At 40.7% G+C, this 19522-nt stretch overlaps 2 protein-coding genes across 3 annotated transcripts; one reads left to right on the plus strand and one right to left on the minus strand.

The window, feature by feature from the left end:
• Positions 1 to 2236: 2236 nt before the first annotated feature.
• On the minus strand, positions 2237 to 5712 carry GPR15 (G protein-coupled receptor 15). Its single transcript, XM_083500714.1, has one exon. It carries the CDS (start codon positions 4690 to 4692, stop codon positions 3610 to 3612), a length of 1083 nt encoding a protein of 360 aa, XP_083356840.1. The 5' UTR covers positions 4693 to 5712; the 3' UTR covers positions 2237 to 3609.
• Positions 5713 to 7208: 1496 nt separating this feature from the next.
• On the plus strand, positions 7209 to 15323 carry CLDND1 (claudin domain containing 1). Of its 2 annotated transcripts, none has more exons than XM_083500922.1 (5): positions 7209 to 7375; positions 11905 to 12194; positions 13312 to 13416; positions 14031 to 14168; positions 14292 to 15323. In XM_083500922.1, exons 2-5 carry the CDS (start codon positions 11915 to 11917, stop codon positions 14510 to 14512), a joined length of 744 nt encoding a protein of 247 aa, XP_083357048.1. In that variant the 5' UTR covers positions 7209 to 7375; positions 11905 to 11914; the 3' UTR covers positions 14513 to 15323. The 2 variants fall into 2 exon arrangements, with proteins under 2 accessions (XP_083357048.1, XP_083357049.1); XM_083500923.1 differs by lacking the exon at positions 7209 to 7375 and adding an exon at positions 11229 to 11364.
• Positions 15324 to 19522: the final 4199 nt, after the last annotated feature.

Genomic DNA, 19522 nt, shown 5'->3' on the forward strand with positions numbered 1-19522 from the left:
CTGGGCTCTTGATTTAAAAAATAAATAAATCTTGCTTTTGAATAATGAATAACTGTGAGAACAAACCTATCGTGCAATGAGCGTTTCCTTAACCGGTAGAGAGATGAGTCAGTTTCTACACAGAGTTGTTAGAGACAGCTCACTGCTTGGTAGCAACTGACTCAAATCAAGCAAACATTTTCCCACTACCCTTACGAACGTGCTGAAAACTCAGTATAAGTCAGTATACAGCAGCTTGGGGGAAGCCCAAAAGAGTTTCACTGACTTTTTAACCCCACACTTTTGTCCACATAAAAATGTGTAAGGCATTCCCACTGCCTAGAGCAGTAATTTATTTTCACATTACCGTATGAAAGGTCTATTGGATTGTGCAGAATAAGAATAGCTAAGGAGATGAAGACTGAACACTTACCCCTCAGGTTACTCCTGAAGGTAGGTAATTTCACTGGGGTGGGTCGCTCTTTAGAAGTTAATGTGTGTTTTTGTTGGGGAGGGCTCCTGATCATTCTGTTATGTGGGGGCCCTGTCCTTCTGGAAAAAAGAATGCTGATGACAACTAAATGGGGTGATATATTAGAGGTTTATAAAATGAACCCCCCACCCCACCCCACAAACAGCCCATTGGCTAAGTGTGCTCTGTGGCCATAGAATGTTGACTGACTGTTGTTGTGCCAAGTGCCAAGATCTACTTGTTTGTGTTATTGGTCCTCCCCACAATTATCAACAGCAACAAAACAGTTTGCCTAGCAGAGTGCCAGCCTGAAGAATTCATTTAAAACCACTGATCAAGTTTCATTTCTAACCTAAAAAACAACAACAAAAAGCTATTCAGTTTCACAGCTTGGTTTTACTTTATCTCAGCCTATGCCACATAATCTGTAATCTTATGTCATCAACATAAATAAGCATTATTTCCTGCCTGGTGAAATGTTTGGGGGGGGGGAGCGTATTTGGTCTGAACACTTAAGGCTCCCATACCAAGTATATTTACTTGCGAATAAGTCCCACTGATGGAAATAGGATTTAGGAAGTATGATTGGGACTGGAGTTTGTTAGAAGTCACCTTGTGTACACCTTCAAATTTCTTAACAGAGTTGTGATATTGAAAATTGGAAGTGTGTTATGTACAGAATAACCCCAAAGCACTAGAGAGGCATGACATTAAACTAAAAAAGGAATTGTTGCGCTAAATAATTTCTTCTATCATGGGGGTTTTAATGTCACCCATCACTAACTTTGCTACATGCCCTCATCAAGTACTTTTTCCTAACTGGAGAGTGTCCATATAAACGGTCTCTTGCTTGCCTAGTGGCGGGGGGGGGGGGAGAGAAAAAACCCTCTAAATTTTGCACAGATAGAATGTAGCCTATACAAAGGTAAAGGGCACTCAATCATTACACCACTCACTTTTGCCGCTACCTCTGACAACCGGTGGCATCACCCCGACCTCAAGGTTGCCCATAATGGGATGCAGGTATCAAATTGTTTGCACTAATGCTTGATAGGAACAAGTATAAATTGTTCATACTAAAACCAGGTGTGATCCAGATCTGTCTCCATACTTAAGTGAAATACATGAGTTCCTTCATAGGTGGAAAACAGAAATAAAGGAAAATTGGGTGCTCCTTACATTAACAGAGGTAGAAGTTAATTTGAGGTGGTGTGCTAGGTAAGAAATTAGTAGAAGCCAAATTGGTTAGCAGTTGGAGGCACTGGTCTCACTGAAAAAAGTCTAATCTTTGGGTGGTATGCTGTCGTCCAGTGGCGTAGCGTGGGGGGTGCAGGGGGGGCCGGCGGCACCGGGCGCAACATCTGGGGGTTAGGGTTAGGGGGCGCAAATCCATGGGTTAGGGGGCGCAAATTACTTGCCTTGCCCCGGGTGCTGACAACCCACACTACGCCACTACTGTCGTTTTGCAGCTTGTGGAGGTTTGAACCCCTATTTCTCAGTTCCAAATACAGCATTCTGTCTCCTACACAACACTGGCAAGGTCTAGTAAATCTGTGTAAAAAATTATGAGCTAGAACTCTGTATTATGAACCACACATTCAGCAAGTTGAAGATACAGAATGTCTTAAAGGGGGATAAATAATGCCATTTGAAGTAGGTGTGAGTGTGTGTTAAAATAGAAAGGATATTTTAATTTAGTTTAACTTGGATTATTTTTCATCATAATCATAATAATATTTTTAGAAATCTTCTACCAAGCAAATGCAGTGTTTCAGTTATATTTTATTTTAAGAGAAGAAAAGTAAATTCACAGAGTGATCAAATGAAATCAACATGCACACTTTTTTTAAGTTCATATACTTAATTGTTTATTCTTCTTAGTGAAAAGAAAAATGCTTGTTAAAAAAACCAAACACTTTTAAAATTTACATTTGTAAAAAAAATCATCACACTGATTTCCAAAGCTAATGTACAAATTTCTAAAACATGTTCACCTTTCCTAAAGTTTCAAAAATTAAAACTGCTGTTGAAGGGAGGCAGTGTTTAGTCTCTGAGAGGCAGATACGGTAAATTAAACAACGTGGTGCCTGGCATGCTCTGGTCCATAGGGTCACGAAGAGTCGGACACGACTAAACAACAATAACAAGTTCTTGTTCTGATGGTAAGTTGAATGAAAAAACATTAAAGAAACTCAATACTTAAAATCAGTGGTGAGCATAGGCGTCTTTTATTCTAGAAATCAGTTATCCTCAATCATGAGTCATGCATGAGATCAAGAGAAATATCTAGTACTGATCTCCCAGCAACTGATCTAAGTCAACAGATTATAATTGTCTGAAGAGTTCTTTTTTGTGCTGAATAATTTTTATTCTTCCTGTGAAATTTTAACTTTCCAATACTTATTGTACCATTTTACACAAATGAGATTTACAAAAGGAAAAAATATTTTATGTATATATTTCTGTATGTATATAATTTTATGTATATAATTCTTTCAAAACCCCCTCTAAAATTATTATAACAGCATTATTTAAGGTTGTCATCCTATATAGTCTTATCACGGCACAGTGCAACTTACATTTTCAAGTATACATAGGATTGTGTTAAACTAAAATAGTTTTTACATGTAATAGTGCAGACACTGAGAGTTGAAAATGCAGATAAACAAAAAAAGTATAGATTTTAAAAGAATCCTGAACAATTCAGTATTATAGCATTTAACAAGAAAAGATGCAGAATATAACAAAAAAATGCATTCTAAACTAATTTTTCTATGTTAATAAGATTTTATTAAAGAGGCACATATGAGTTGGTTTGGTTGCTCTGAGTTTGTAATATTGTACTTCTTATGGAACAGCAGAATATTGACCTAAAGTTTTCCACGGTTTGTTTCTTATTGGTTGGTAAGCCTCTTGGTGTAATTGCCTAATAACCTTCAAGTCTGCTAATATTACAGACTATATTCCAATTGAACTTTGTAATTGGCTACATGGTTTAAGATAAGAAACATGCCATTTTATGAAATACAATCATATTACAGTCAATTAACTTTTTTGATTTGTTCTAATCTTTTCATTTTCTTACATTTCCATTACCTCCTTCTCTTGATCTTACTCTTGACATGGAGGCACTCGATCTTTCAGAATTATGACTCTTGTCAGAATGATACTGACCTCCTTCTCTTCCTAGAAACATCTTCCCTGTGGGCAAACACAGTCAAGGAGTAGCTAAGGCGAGTGTCCGAGCTATCAGAACTGGTTCCAAAGTTGTTGGCCTTTGTGCACGGAGTTATACATTGCATCATTGCCCTACGGATGTAGTCATCAAAGAAGTAGTAGATGAAAGGGTTTGTGCAGCTGTTGGCAAACGCAAATGGGCCACTCAGTTCCATACCGATATGGGCAACTTTGTAGGGAAGGCAGAAAGGTGGCTTCAGTTCCTGGATTGCAGACATCAGAGCTAGAAACTTAAAAATGTTGAAAGGAGCCCAAGATAAAACAAAAATGATCACTACAGTGAAGACAATTTTGATGGATTTCTTCAGCTTTTTATCATGTTTTCCAGATTTCTGATAATGCACACAGAGTTTCTTGGTGATGGAGCAATAAAAAGTCAAGATGATGAACAGAGGAACAAAGAACGCCAAAATTAGAAGCAGCAGCGACCCAATCCGGTGAGTGGATGTGATTTCCTTGTCCACACAATATGTGCTGTTGTCATATCTCCTCAGCTCTCTGGACAGAAGGGTTGGCAACCCAAGTAGGCAGGACAGAATCCAGGCACAAGTGCAAAGGATGATGGAATACAGCTTTGTTCTGATCCTCCTAGCCACTGATGGGTACATGATTGCCAGGTACCGATCGCTACTCATGCAAGTGAGGAGAAAGACGGTGCAGTACATGTTGACTGAGATGGTGTAGGAGCTGCCTTTGCAGAGAAAAGAGCCAGATCTCCAAAGTCCCGAGGTCCTCTCTTTGTCTACCCAAAAGGGTAATGTGATAAGGAATATAAAATCAGACACTGCCAAGTTGACAATGAAGATATCAATTAGCCTCTGAACCCGTCGTTTGAAGATTAGCGCTCCTATTAGAAGGGCATTGCCAACAATCCCCACCAGGAATACAATGGTATAGAGAGCAGGCAGGAAAATGTGTTTGTAAGGCAATTCCACAGCTGAGCAGTTATCTTCAGGAGAATCTGTGTAGAAATAGTAATCATAGCTAGAAGTTGATTTCTCCATCTCAAAAATGATTTGTGCGAAGAAGCTTTCAGCACTTTTATGTTCTTTTTGGCACTACAGATGACAGTTCTCGTCTTTTTTCCTTTCAGTTTCTTCCAGATGATCAGAAAAATCTGACGTACAACATATCAATCTCTGACTAGGCATTTAAATGTCTAGCACAGAATGGGAGGGCCTGGTTTGATTTGACCAACCAGCATGCATATACAGGCAGCTTTGATCGTAAAATATGGTAGGGTGGGTTTCCTTGAAATTTTAGGAAGTGGGGAGGGGAGAGGTTTAAGTTTCTTCGTAAATACAATTTATTAGTTGAGGTTTTTGAGGTTATAGATGGTTAGCAGAAGTAAGAAAGTGGTGAATTCAGTTCGTCAGGGTGGGTTGTTATTTAAATAACCGTTAGCTTGTCTAATCTGTGTTTCTAAACTTGGGAGGGTTCCACTCCCGCAAGCTTTACCAATTGACATGTTGCTGTTATTTGTAGAATGAATGTCCAACGCCTTCTCAATTCTGACAGCAGCAAAATCTTGCGAACAAAGATGTGCTTTAAAACTTCTACCTGACCTTTAATGTCAGATTTTATTCTATATTGCTCTTAAAAACAGTATCTTGCTCTTATATCTTTTCTGAAGCATTTAAATACTCTTTTCTTCACTTCAAGTTTTGGTCCACCCTGTTAGTTGCAGCACGAGAAAAAATATATATCAGGGTCACAGGTGAAGGAAAATGAATTTATGGGATGGTAGAGCTTTGCCCCACAGATTAAGACTTCTCATTGAGAAACAGAAGGATATTTTGCATTCATGCTACAATCATAAACAGATTTTATTTGAAAAAAGTCCTGTTCATTTTTGTGGCTTTAACAAAAGGATGCTTAGGATTGCAACCTTGTTTTAAACTCTGTTTAATTTGTATGTGAACTGTCTTTTCTTTGAGTAACCATAGAGGGAGAGACTATGGCAGTGGTTCTCAAAGGGTGTGGTGTGCCACAATTGGGTGGCAGAAGAGGATAGCAAATGTGGCAGGAAAATTCAAGGACAATTAAAAAAAAAACATTTAAGCATTTCAGTGCAGTATACTATCAATGGGGGGGGGGGGGTATACAACCAGAAACAGTATCCAATGCCTTTCTTCAGGAGCACTGGTTATTCTTCTACAATTCTCCATGACATATTGTTGTGAACAGAGATTTTCACAGAGCTTTTTTGTTGACAGAGCTATATCTAGGCCCCTTGCACCCTTGGCAAGGAAGTATATCGGCACCTGCTCCCCATTTGCACAAGCAAATTTTTTTTCTGAAAGTGTGGCCCAGAGAAAAACAATTGAGAACCACTGGGCTACTTCTCTACAGAGCCATCTATGCCTTTACTTGAACTAAGCTTCATAACAACTGGGGACACATACGTATTGTAATTTGTTACTCCAAGAATGCTACTTTATTGAACCTATCTAAAAGTTCTAGACAGATTCCCAAGAAAATTGTAAATAAAATTGTGCCAAGGTAAAACCTGTTATGCCACATCTCATCTTGCATTATCAGGGAGATGTCATCTCTATTCCTGTCATGCAAGACTAGCTAGATTATGGTAAGCATATGAGTACTCAGTGAAAGCCCATCAAATTCCAAAACATCATAAGAAGATAAACCCTAGCAACCTGGTATGTGTCATTTCTCTCACACACTGAGTTCTCTGAGAGCTGAAGAAAGAACCAGCAATCAGTAGTAGAACACAGCTTTGGTGAGTATGGTAATCCTCTATGTGTATACTGAGGTCTATGGGCCTTGCTCTTAGGTAGGGATGAATGAATCTGTCAATTTTGGTTTTCTTTTTCTCATTTTTACTGCCTTAATTTCAGCTCCACACATTTTCACACTAGTTTGCAAAAAAAAAAAGTCCATCAGCATTTTAATGTGAATTTATCCAAATGCAGTACTATATTCTATTACATTATAAACTTGATAGGCACGAGCTTCAGGGGTGCGGTAAGTAACAACAATTTTAAAGCATTCTATAAACATATTTTATAAGTGCAATAAAGTGACGTTTTTTACATGCCAGGACAGTTGCCACCTTAAAAACACACACACACAACACTGGCAGAGTTCCTATGCCAGGAGTTCAACAGGTGAACATGTTTCCAAAGGGATGAGAGATGCTTGTGTTTTGGTGAAACTCCAAAATACCTTACGCCCTTAAGGTTGCAGCCCTTACCTGGGAGAAAGCCCCCTTTGATTTAATTTACGTTACTTCTGATAAGTACAGAAAGGCTATCACTATATATAAGGCACTGGAACCATGGCAGGAAGAGCGCGGCGGCAACTGAACGCTGAACCGAATTAAGAACTGAAAGCAGTTTGTCCATTGAGAAGCAACCTCCCCGCATTCCAGCGCCTTTGGTCAGCGAGACTACAATACCCAGGATGCAAATGGAAAGCGCCTCTCCTCAAGATCTCGGGCCAACAAACAAAGCGCCTCCCACCTTGGTTTCTTAGCGGAGCGCCGCCGTCGATGCGGCCAGAACTACATTCCCCAGGGTGCCTGGCGGTCGGGGGCGGATGAGCGTCTCCGAGAGAGGAGGAGGAGGAGGAGGGAGGAGGAAAAGACCCCTCCCCCGTCCCCAGGCTAAGCGTCGGCCGAGGGTGGGTGGTGGAAGCGGCGCCGTGGAGTCGGGAGGAGGATGGGAGGTGAGTATGGACGGGCCCGGCTCCCTTCCTCACCCGGAATTCATGAGTGGGATAGTACTGGGGTTGGGGGGTGTCCGGAAAGAGTCCATGGAGGTGCGGGAGACCCGTGGCTTATATTTTGATGGACATCTCCAAGAAGCAGGAAAGCCCACCAAACACACCCTGCCCGCAACGCTGGCAGGTTCAGCCCTGCAGTTCGACAGAGTCTGCAGGCACCTGTCCATTATTATTATTATTATTATTATTACTACTACTACTACTACTACTACTGATAGTGATGAGAATGTAGTAATAATCACCCCCACCACACACACCCCTAGTTACACACTCCCTGGTATGCGCATCTTGCCTCCAAGGTGCAGTGCAGTCCCGCTTTACTCACTAGGACTCACTCCCATTTTAGCGTGCATCAGACTGCAGCTGTGGAGTTATATATATAACATGAGGATGGAGGAGGGGAAACAGAGAAAGGTGTGTGCCTGCGGGCCTTTCACCCCCCCCCCTTTCCCTCCAGCCCGCCCATGAAAAAGGGATTAGGCTTCTGCTTTGGGAAATCTCTCTTGTTGTGAGCGTATATGTGTCTACCTGGGCGAACGTTTCATTTCACCCCGGTATTGTAGCCTGAGATGATGCTCTCGCTGGTGGTCGTGATCCCTCTTGGTACTATAATTGAGGAAAACAACAAAATCGGATATGAATGGGCTTTGTGTTCCTCCCCACTGACAATCTGTGCCCTCGGATGCTGGTATCTATCAAAGGAAGTGTTGTTTCCACTACCCTTGTAAAACTCTGGAGCTAACAATGGGATCATCCTAACAGAATTAGCCAGTGGATAGGACCAGTCGCCTGACCCATTTTTGAGCCAAAGATGTGGCAAGATAAAAGTGCTGTGTTACAAATGGTCTGGTTTCTAATTATTTTCTAATTTATTTTTTAAAAATCATTGTTTCCATATTTCCTCTTTATACATCTTTACTAGTAAGAATTGAGAAAGGTTTTGGTTAAACCTCAGTGTGAGAATGTATACCCTGACATCTTATTTAAATACAAAGTGATCTTATCCCCGGCAACTCCTAAATTTAAGATAGGCAGACTTCATAAGCCAATCTTGTCTCTTGGTGGAAATCCATAGTACATATCCTATGCTTGTGACATGCTCAGCTTTAGAAATACTACTAGACTGTCCTAGGTTTGGGTGTTGCCTGCCCAATTTGTTTTGTTTATCCCCAATCAAGATTGTTGAGTAGCTTGTGTTAAAGACAAAATGTGATTGACTTGCACCAACCTCAGTTTGCTTCTTTCTTATCCAAATAAAACAAAAAGCCGCCTTTAACAACTTAACTACCCTGAGGACACTGTTGTGAAAATAATACTTGTTAAAGCTGCTGAGCTACTCTTCAGTCCTGATTTCTGTAGGAACACTGAAGTATTCACCTTTCAGCAGAGGAAATCTCCACACCACAATATTTTTCTTGGTGAGATAGAAGGAACGTTTCAAACAATCAAAATTCCTTATTTGGCATTAAGATTTATTCAAATGAATGGGGTTCATTTCCAAGTAAACATGTATTGAGTTGGGCTGCCTGTTGAAAATATGTTCTATTTGAGATTTATTCTGTTTGTGCACATGGGGATATTATCTGAACATGAATCATGTGGAGGAAGTACTTTGAAAACTTAGGGTACATACATAAGTTTTTACAGTGGTGAATGTGACCATTTCTGCCCAAAAACACAATGTTGCTCTTGTTGGAATACAGTATATGTGTACTGCTGATTCATGTGCCACTTTTGCCACATACCGTAATTGGGGCCTGTTTTGAACCCATTACAGTTCAAAACAATTTTATCTACTGTGATTTAATTAAATATGCCCATTTGACTGACACTGGGTGAATGCCAGTTAGTAGTATAATTGCTCAACTTTGATTTTCCTCTATCAACATCGTCTTAATGACAATCTCTATCTAGATTGAATAAACTTTCCAATAAACAGCATGATTGACTTCAGCCTGGTAGCACAGGTTTGTGGCAATTAAGTTTTATTCATGGCTTTGAGTCTGTGGCTGGTGGTCCTTAGGTATCCCAATATCTTTGATTTAATCTTTTTAACTTTCTGCCTAAGCCACTGGGGAGCTTATTTTTTTGACTCTCTACTTTTTGAGCTCGGATTATCTCTGCTACTAGTTTCATCTAAATGGTAACATTTTTGTTTCTTTTCTTTTCTTCTCTTCCTGTTAGTGTTTTGTCATTCAGTTTTTACTATCTTCTAAATATAAAGTGCCTTTTGCAAACCTTATTATTTATGGGTGTTCTAACTGTGACTTCCCATTCTTTCTCCTTTTTCTGTACACCAACTTCTTCTGTATTAATACGGTAAGCTCTGGCTGCCTCCAGCCTTCATCTGTGTGCTCATATCTTCTTAACCACCTGCTGCTTTGCGCAAATGCTTCTTTCTTGAGCACTCCCTTTAATTGTCTTCATAAGCTCCAGACCATGCTCCAGGCTTTCACTTGGTTCTCACTCTTACTTTCTTCTAAAGAACACATTGCAAACTAAGATAATCCATAAAATAGCCACGCTCCTGAGTCATCTTGCTGTCCTGTTTATACTGTGATTGTTTGTAAGTTCTTTGCTACTGGTAATACTGTGGGTGAGTTCAGATGCAGCAAAACCATGGCATTAAGAGAATGTCTCTCATCAATCCTTGGGACTCTTATGCTCCCTCTTCCAGTGCAATTGCAAGGAGATTGGAAGCATCTACTTCCATTTTATTTTAGCTACAGTTTAGCTGCAGTCGTACCTTGGTTGTTGAACACCATGGTACTGTGCTCGTACGTTTCGGCTCCCAAATGATCGAAACCCGGAAATGAGTGTTCCAGTTTTTGAACTTTTTTTGGAAGCCAAACTTCCGATGTAGCTTCTGCTATTGTTTCCGGCGCGCCTGCGCAATCAGAAGCCAACCGGAAGCCTTGGTTTCCAAATGTTTCGGAAGTCCAATGGACTTCTGGAACACATTCTGTTCAAAAAGCAAGGTACAACTGTATTTGGAACAGGCCAGCTTCATAAACTGTGATTTGAAGTTGCTTTGTTTCTGCTACAGTTTGTGAAGGGACTGGACAGCACAAGAAGCTGTGTTTAAACTAAAACAGAAGCTGAAGCTTCTGTACTTAACTCCTCCTCATGACAAGGCCAAAGGGAGGGAGCTTAGGAGTCTGAGACCCCCTGATGCATTCTCTTAATACAAAAATGAATGCTAAAATACGTTTGAATAAAAACTAAGGAAACAACTGTGACCGAGGAAATTGCAACACTGACATCTTTGAAAGGAAGTTTAGATACTTGAGCAAAATGAGTAAATTTAATAGTGTGTGTTTTTACAGAGACACTCCACATTTTTGTGTGTTCTATGTCCATATGAGCTGTGAGCATGGACATTACTGGTTCAAATCTCACCTGCCAAAAAGACAGTAGGTAGCTTTTGCAAGCCTTTGTTTATTCCCCTCATCTACAAATTAGGGAGATAATACTGTCATAAGGAGGTAATGGAATTGTGTTCAGCCTTCTGAAGTACTACACAAATGTTATATTGTATTATTTTGTTGGTTTCCACTTCCATATTTCAATAAATAATTATCATATCCTCAGTTTATCATGGTCACAGCCACCAACTGGAATGCGACGTATTTCATTGTACAATATTTTTAAAGTTGTTATTTTACTATTAAAGTCGGTCTTATGAAGCTTTACAGGGAAGAACAGAAAATGTAACTGATTACATGTATAGACCAGTCTGCTTGCATCTTCCTCTGTCTTAGGATGGGTGGCTTAACGGATGGGTCTGTTTAGAAAATCACTTGTATACTTGTATTGACTGCTTTTTCTACATGCATGTTCTTCCAAATCTCTTAAGCCCTGCCTCCATTTCCATACATCAAGTTCAAGATGCACAACATAATATTATAGGAGTAACAGTTTGCAGCTCAGTGGTACCTGATTTGAGCAGACAGAATTAATATGCAATAATGTACGTGTGTGTGTGTTTATTTTAATGATTTTCACCTTACTCACGAGACTCCAAGGCCACCAGAATGGCTTGCAAAGATCAATGATAAAAGAGTCTTTCAGGTTTATAATCTGAAACATGACACAAAAGGAAAAAGAATAGAAAGGGAGGAGGAAAAAGCCAGACTCTTTTTTTGTTTGTTTTGGGAGTCTTTGGTTTTGGGTGTCCCTGAGTTCTTGTAGTGATCATCTGGAATGGAACCATGCTAATCATTTTGCTTTCTGGTTCAGTCCTTTTTTATGTTCAACCCAGCTACAGTTCAATGAGTAGAATTTTACAGGAGAGGATGTTCTGAAGTTGCTTTAATTGCTAAATTGAACAGATGTTGCAAGTAAGCAATGAAACGAACAGCTGGCGTACGCATGTGAAAGAGGTTGGCTAGAGCCAGAAAAACACGTGTCTTCCTAACTCAGTTAAATTTCATGTTTGGAAACTTTCTGCTTTTTACTCTTTTCGATTGCAGTTGAGACACTATGATGGATAACCGTTTTGCCACTGCTCTGGTAATCGCCTGCGTGCTTAGCCTTATCTCCACCATCTACCTGGCAGCCTCTATTGGCACGGACTTTTGGTATGAGTACCGCAACTCATCACCACCCGAAAATTACAGTGAAGTTAAGGCCACTTGGGATGATTTCACTGGTGAAGATGAAAAGTCTTATACAGAAGCTCTCTTTCGATGGAACGGCACCATTGGACTATGGCGGAGATGCATCACGATGGCTGAGAACTCTTACTGGTTCAACTCACCAAGTAAACCTACTTCAGAAAGTGTCTCTAAATGTGTTTTTCTCTTAGTGCCATTTTCCCAAAGGATCATTTGAATGCAAAGCACTGGTGCATGAATTAATTGATTAGGTTATCAGGTCCCGCTTGAGCAGACACATCCCCCCCCCTTTTTGTTGTTGTTAATTCTCAGTTTTAAGATGCACAAATTTGCCTTAGAGAGAACTTTAATTGTATCTTCTAAGCAAGTACCTCCATCATTTAAATCTAGGTTGCTCTTAGGACCTTAAAATTATTAGTTTGTCTCTGAAGTAGTCTATCAAGTCTTCTGAGGAAATGACTAATAGTTTTGAGAACAATACCAAATTTAAAAAGTTGGAGATCAGTGCCAGCTGCTGAATAATAATGTGAGAGGGAGTGTAATACTTAGGAAGTTAAGTACCAGAGTTGGGCAACCTGTGAGCTGCATAATAATAATAACAATTTTATTGTTTATGTTCCACCCATCTGGCTGGATTGCCTTACTGTAACCCTTGGCCTTATCATTTGCAGTCCTTGCAGCTGCCCCCACCAGTATCTTCCTTCCTTCCATTCCTCAACATCATTGTTGTAAATCAGTAGTCTTGATAGTGCCTTAGAGGCTATAAACCTATAACTGTAAACCTGTTCCTTCTTAAAATGCTGCAATATGCGTTGTTGTATGGGGTGGGGCTGCCGAACTGTGATGTCACAATGACATTGGGAGACTCATTTTTTTGCCTGCAGAGTTTGAAATCCAACCATACAGGCAAATGCACAGCCTGCAATGCACCTTTCAAAGTGTTCCACAAAACTGGCAATCAGCTGGTTGTTGGGTCTTGGGAAGCCTCTTTGTACAGGGCTTTGCAGGTACCTGCATACCTCATTTGCCTGAGCCAATTTACCTACCCCACACCTGACATCATACATGGCATCAGGTGGCCATGGCTTGACTGAAATGGCCTTGTGGGCCAAATGGTGAGGCCTCACAGGCCTCTTTAGGCCCACAGGCCAGAGGTTCCCTACCACACCTAGTTAACCTAGATATATGTATGTGCGTGAATGAAGAATGACATTCAAGCAAAGCAGAGCCTAATAAAGGTTATTTCTTTTTTCATTTTGGAAGCTGAGATGGTCACAAGGTGCGTCAGTTTTTCCCTTTCGGATCAGTTCATGGAAAAATATAAGGATCCTGGGAATCACAATAGTGGCAGTGATCTGAACCGGACCTGTAAGTATTTTTTTGGTTTTGTGTAGCAGATAAAATGTATCTGAGGCTGCAGTCCCCTGCGCACCTTACCAAAGAGTAAGAGCCATTGAACCTGGTGGGACTTGCTTCTGAATAGACATAGGAATGAGAAAGACTTGAGACATGTTTTAACTTGGCCATAAGACATGTTTGCCTCCATCAAATGTGGATAAATGGAAAGTATGCTACCTTGTCAAAGTTGGTCAACAGTGCAGCCCTGTGCATGTCTAGTCAGAAGTAAATTCCACTGAGTTGAACAGGACTTACTCCCATGCAAAGTATGTTTAGTATCTCAGCTCAGGTCATTTATGATGCTCTGGTAATTTACTTGGGATTCTTATATATACATATAGCATAGTCTTTCATTTAGCAGTTATACTCTGCAAAATTCAATGTTGTTTTATTATGTGATGTATTTCTATACTGTTTAGCACAGACAAAAAGCTAGAGTTCTTGGGCTCTGCTGCAAATAAGTAACTAGATAGTAGATTGAACTACTCTCCGTTTGTGTTGGAAACAATGCATTTTGCACCATGAGAGTGCAAGGCCCTAAAGTTGGAACATCCCAATCATGTTCCTCTCCCTATTTCCTTTAGATCTATGGCGCTTGCAGTTCCTCCTGCCTTTTGTTAGCCTTGGGCTGATGTGTTTTGGGGCTCTCATTGGGGTCTGTGCCTGCGCCTGCCGCAGTCTCTACCCCGCCATTGCCACCGGAGTCCTCCACTTTCTAGCGGGTGAGTCCTCTTGGCAAACTTCATCCCTTGTATTCAGTGCTGAAACGTGAATATCTTAATGCGGTGAGCCAAGAATTAGGTGCTGTAAGTCTGACCAAAATATACTTACTGCTTCTTCTCCAGGTTTGTGCACGCTGGGTTCAGTTGGCTGCTATGTAGCTGGAATTGAGCTGCTCCACCAGAAGCTAACCCCTCCAGAAGAGGTGCAAGGCCAGTTCGGCTGGTCCTTCTGTCTGGCCTGTGTCTCAGCACCCCTGCAGTTCATGGCTGCTGCCCTTTTCATCTGGGCTGCGCGTACTAACAGGAAGGAGTTCACGCTCTTGAAAGCATACCGTGTGGCATAACGGGATATTTTCATTGCTTCCCATGTCTGTCTTTTCCCCGTTTTAATACTTCGTTTTTGCCCCCCTTACCCCCTGGCTCTTCCTTTTTATTTTATTTTAATTTTGTTCCACAAAATGCATGAAGTGAAATGGCCTGGGGGGTTTTAAAATTAAAAGACCTTAGAGGCCAATTACCAGGAATAGCACTTTCTTGCCAGAAATCTGCAGGGTTTTAACAAGTTTCTTATCTGTTTGCGTTTGTTTTTTAACTATAAATTTTATGACATGTCTTTGTTATTCCCAGTGCAGTACATTTTTTCACATCTAAACCTGATATTCAAAAACAATTAACAGGGTAGTGTAAGTAGGAGAAGGAAGATTTTAATGACACTAATTTTGGCAGTACTGTATGTGTGTTATGATCCACTAGGAAATAAACCAGTGCAACCTCTTTCATAAATGTAGCAATAGAACTTTGTTCTAGATTGTGATATACTCTTTCCCCTCTCACTCTTACGCCCACCGCTGTATCCCTTTCAACCTTTTTGGCTTGATTGTTGTAAAAAGGTTGGTAGCCATGAGCTAAATTAAGTGAAATGATGTCAACATTTGTTTTTTCCATTTACCCTCCTCTCTCCTTGTAGTAGGAGCTTCTATTACAAGGTGTACCTTCTAATTTGACTAATGTAAGCGTGTATATAAATCTGAATTTTAAAACCCTTTATTTATGCAATGCAATTCCTTATTGGATTTTTGTATAAGTATTATTCATGTCGCCTAAACTAAAACTTTTGTTTAAAAAATAAATCTGAGCAAAGCTCGTGGAATTTTACTGGATTTGTATGCAGCCGGTGAGACAGAAAAATGCATGGAGTACAACTGAAGCTCAGTTTCCACTAAGAGAATCTTGACATGGACTTCTGTCCAAATTTCTATTTTTATGCATGTTTAAAAACATTATGGGATGGGGAGTAAGGATATGTGGAAGGGAAGAGGAAAAGTTTGTTGGTCTCATTTCAAACTGATACCAATATTAAACAGATGTGGTACACATTTTTTAAGGGAGCCGCACAGTGGTTCTAACTCAAATTTGTCCAATTGTGTGTTGTGGTCCTTGCAAATAAATAGGTAATAATTAGATCCGCTGGGAAGAAACAGTGGGCCAACCTTGTAGGTCCAATCTAGATTATGCTATTTGTTTGTACGCAGAATACATTTCTCTATGTATGCATCAAGGGATTTTTAAAGATAACCTTTACAAAACATTGGGGAGTGAAAGGGACCTATGGAATTACACCTGTGACATGAATGGTGGTAGGGATACTGGCCAGTAGGCTTCTATGACATTCCCACTGGCACCTTTCAGATTACGCTTGACTTGGCAGTAATAGCACAGGGAAGAGGGTTTGGGGGATAGCATTGCAATCTTGAGGACTGGGGGAATGTGCTATTCCCACAATGAACAGAGAAGTAACACTTGAGCCATGGGAATCTAGATTGCCCACAACATACGAGTAACCAAAGAACTTGCATGTTTATGTGATCAGACAAGTATTCCATGAGGCTCAAAACTGGCTTGTCTTAAAAACCAACATGCGTGCAGCTAGCTTGCAACTTATGCTTATTTTACTTATGTGATCACAGCTTTGCACAGGTGGGAGGAAATAAGTAAGTAAATGGAGAGAGTCATCCTCCCCACCTGCTCAAAGCTGCAATCACGGGTTTGGGAAGGCAGTGCAAGGGCTCTGGCAACATCCTGGAGCCCTCAAGCCTCCTTCCTGTAGCTGGACAAAAACTTACCAGGCTTTGGGAAGGAGGTTGGAGGACTCTGGGTTGCTGCCAAAGCCCTCCCACCACCTACCCAAAGCAGAGCAAGCAGCCCTTCACTTTGCAGGAGACTCGGCTTCAGGGGTTCCTGGTTTTACGTCTTTTTGCGAATATTCTTGGACTCCTGGAACCTAGCCTTTATGAGTTGCCTATGTTGGGCAAATGCTGTGTTTCTCTACCTTATTGAATGAATCATTTGAATTGCTTTACATATCTATTTCAATAGAACACGGAGAACAGGAATGGCAGCTTGTTCAACAAAAGAAGTCACCCCAGAAATGTATCACTTCATAAGTCTGCATTTCATTTCCTAGTCTTTGCATTGTTAACATGCAGCTTAAATGGATACTGCAAGTCCTCAGCCATCAACCCTACGCTTTCCGTGTGATATGAGAATCTTGTCTCTGCCCTGTGTTCATACTTTCTCATATAGCCAAGGAAAGGAACCTGCACAATCTCTGTTTGCCCAACGTGATATTTTAGTAGCCCCCTGTGCAGCACACACACACACAAAACACTTTTCAAAAAAGGGAGGGGGGTTCAAAATTGGTTTGTAACATGGTGTGTAGGACTTGTGGTTCAAAGAAAATATGTAAAATTTATACCAGGCATCCCTAAGCCTTTGAATTCACTAAAATGGCCCTTTGAAGCCCACACTTGAACAGGAAATATTTCTGAGCAGTCACATTTGATAATGTTAACCTACCCCTCACCCCTTCAGCTGAGCCCAGTACTTGATCTTCCCAACAAACTACCCAAAGCCTTGTCACCTCTTGAGAGTCATAAGAATTATATATTTAAAAAATCAGCATTACAAAACAGAACAGGAGTCAGTTTTGAGGAGACCGTCAACATATTTATGGAAAAGTTTGTGAAAGCCTAAGGGCCGGATACTTCTTTATTTCATTTTAATGGCAGATCAGTTCCTCTGGAGCAGCATGTGTCTGAAACTAGAGGACCTCGCCATCTAATTGTGTGCTGCCTTTCCATAGTTGACCATGCTCAAGGCAGTTTACAACATGAAAATAGTTGCATAATTACAGAAATATAACAAATGTCGCAAGCAATAAATAAGAGAATATAATAAATAGGCAACAATATTTTGGTATTTTACCAAATAAAGAAAAGTTCAAGATAATAAACTTAAGTCTTGGAAGGCTTCTAGGATGGCTGACTGATAATGATAATAAAATGCTGATGCCTATGAAGAAGCACTTGGGATGTGGGTGGCACTGTGGGTAAAACCTCAGTGCCTAGGACTTGCCGATCGCATGGTCGGTGGTTCGAATCCCCGCGGCGGGGTGAGCTCCCGTTGTTCGGTCCCAGCTCCTGCCCACCTAGCAGTTCAAAAGCACCCCCAAGTGCAAGTAGATAAATAGGTACCGCTTTATAGCGGGAAGGTAATGGTGTTTCCGTGCGCTGCGCTGGTGCTGGCTCGCCAGAGCAGCTTCGTCACGCTGGCCACGTGACCCGGAAGTGTCCTCGGACAGCGCTGGCTCCCGGCCTCTTAAGCAAGATGAGCACGCAACCCCAGAGTCGGACACGACTGGCCCGTACGGGCAGGGGTACCTTTACCTTTATGAAGAAGCAAGGTGTCAAGCCAGGACAATGTCAAGCACATTGAAAACCGCATGATCCAATCACAAACATATACTCTTGATCTTTGGAAAGCCAGGATGGGTGGGGATGGCTTGAGGTAAAAAGTGAAACATTGCTGCTATTATAATGACTTAATCTGTGTTGTAAGCAGCAAAACACTGAGAAGGGTGTGTATGTTGTGGTTGCTGTTTCAGTATTGGAAATTGGCCTCAAGCGGTAGAAACAGTGCATAATTTATTGGTTTCAATCCAGCTAAAATTAGTTGTGACTAATGGTGCACTTCCACGCATGCTTACTTAGAAGTCCTATTGTGTTAAATGGAGCCTGGGCAACAGGCTGCTATGGGAAGATGTGCCCTTTCGGATATTTGGATCCCAATACCTATTCAAGTGCTCCCTGATAGAAGATCTAAGTCCGAGAGTGTATTTCATAGCCCAAACTGATGCTGCACCCATGGAAAGCATACAATTCCCTCTTTAATATTGGATTTAATTTTAGAGGCTGATACAACTGACTGTAAATGAAATAGTACTATTTGATGATAAATATAGAAGGTCTGACTAAAGCAGTATGGGCCTTACTTCTGTGAAGACCATTTTTCATTCCCATCTGTTTTATTCATTTATTCTCTTATTTTATCACTTCTTTCCTATGGTGAAAGACTGTTGAAGATACCTGAATTTAGTTTTATGAGGGGAGTGACTGAAAAGAGATTATACCTTAATTGCTGTAAACTGAGTTGCTCTAATACAGTAGTTGTTTTGGTTTTTTTAAGATACCCTCATTCTGTCACCCCTGTATCTCACACATGGTACCTCTAGCTAGTACTTTATCTGTCCTCTTAATGCAGCTGATGAAGTAATCTGTTTCCACCCAAATCCCCTGTCACGAAATGGTTGCTTGTCTTTAGATATTGCAACTGTCATCTTCCTGCACAAATACTGCTACTCTTTTGTGTTATGAAGCATGTTATTGGAGACTGGAGAGACCTAAGATGATATCCACCCTTAGCTATGCTCTAAATAGACCCACTAAAACCAGTGGGTCTACTCTTAGAATCATAGAATTGTAGGGACCACCAACTCCCTACAATGCAGGAATCTTTTGCCCAACATTGGGCTTGAACACATGGCCCTGATATTAAATGCTCAATGTGCTTTAAAAGTATAGTGTTTACGCAGGCTTAGTTGAATATCGCTCCTACTGTTTATCCCAATTTTGTTCAAATGATGTTACTGATTATATCGTTTGTGAAGAGGAGAGGGCTGGTTCACGGCTCTGTTGTTTTTTTAATGTACGTATAGAAACCACCAGAAAACATCTGCAGGGGTTGTACATCAGCTACAAACATAAAAGGAAGTCGTTAAGTGAGTAATATTTAAACACAACACCTTTCTTTGTTGACAGAAAGCCTGCCTTGAGCTCTTTGAAGGGCTCAGTGGAAGTGGAAAAAAAGATGGAAGATGCATCTCTATCTTGCTTCTAGAGTTGTATCTGAGCTGAAAGGCCTTTTGATAGAAATTCCATTCGTTCTGTAGTTTTGGAAATATTGCGGTCTATTTTGTAGACCATACGTAAGTCTCACTATGTAATGTTTGATATATA

This window comes from Podarcis liolepis, assembly GCF_965112155.1.
Source record: "Podarcis liolepis genome assembly, chromosome: 4".
Taxonomy (NCBI): Eukaryota; Metazoa; Chordata; class Lepidosauria; order Squamata; family Lacertidae; genus Podarcis; species Podarcis liolepis.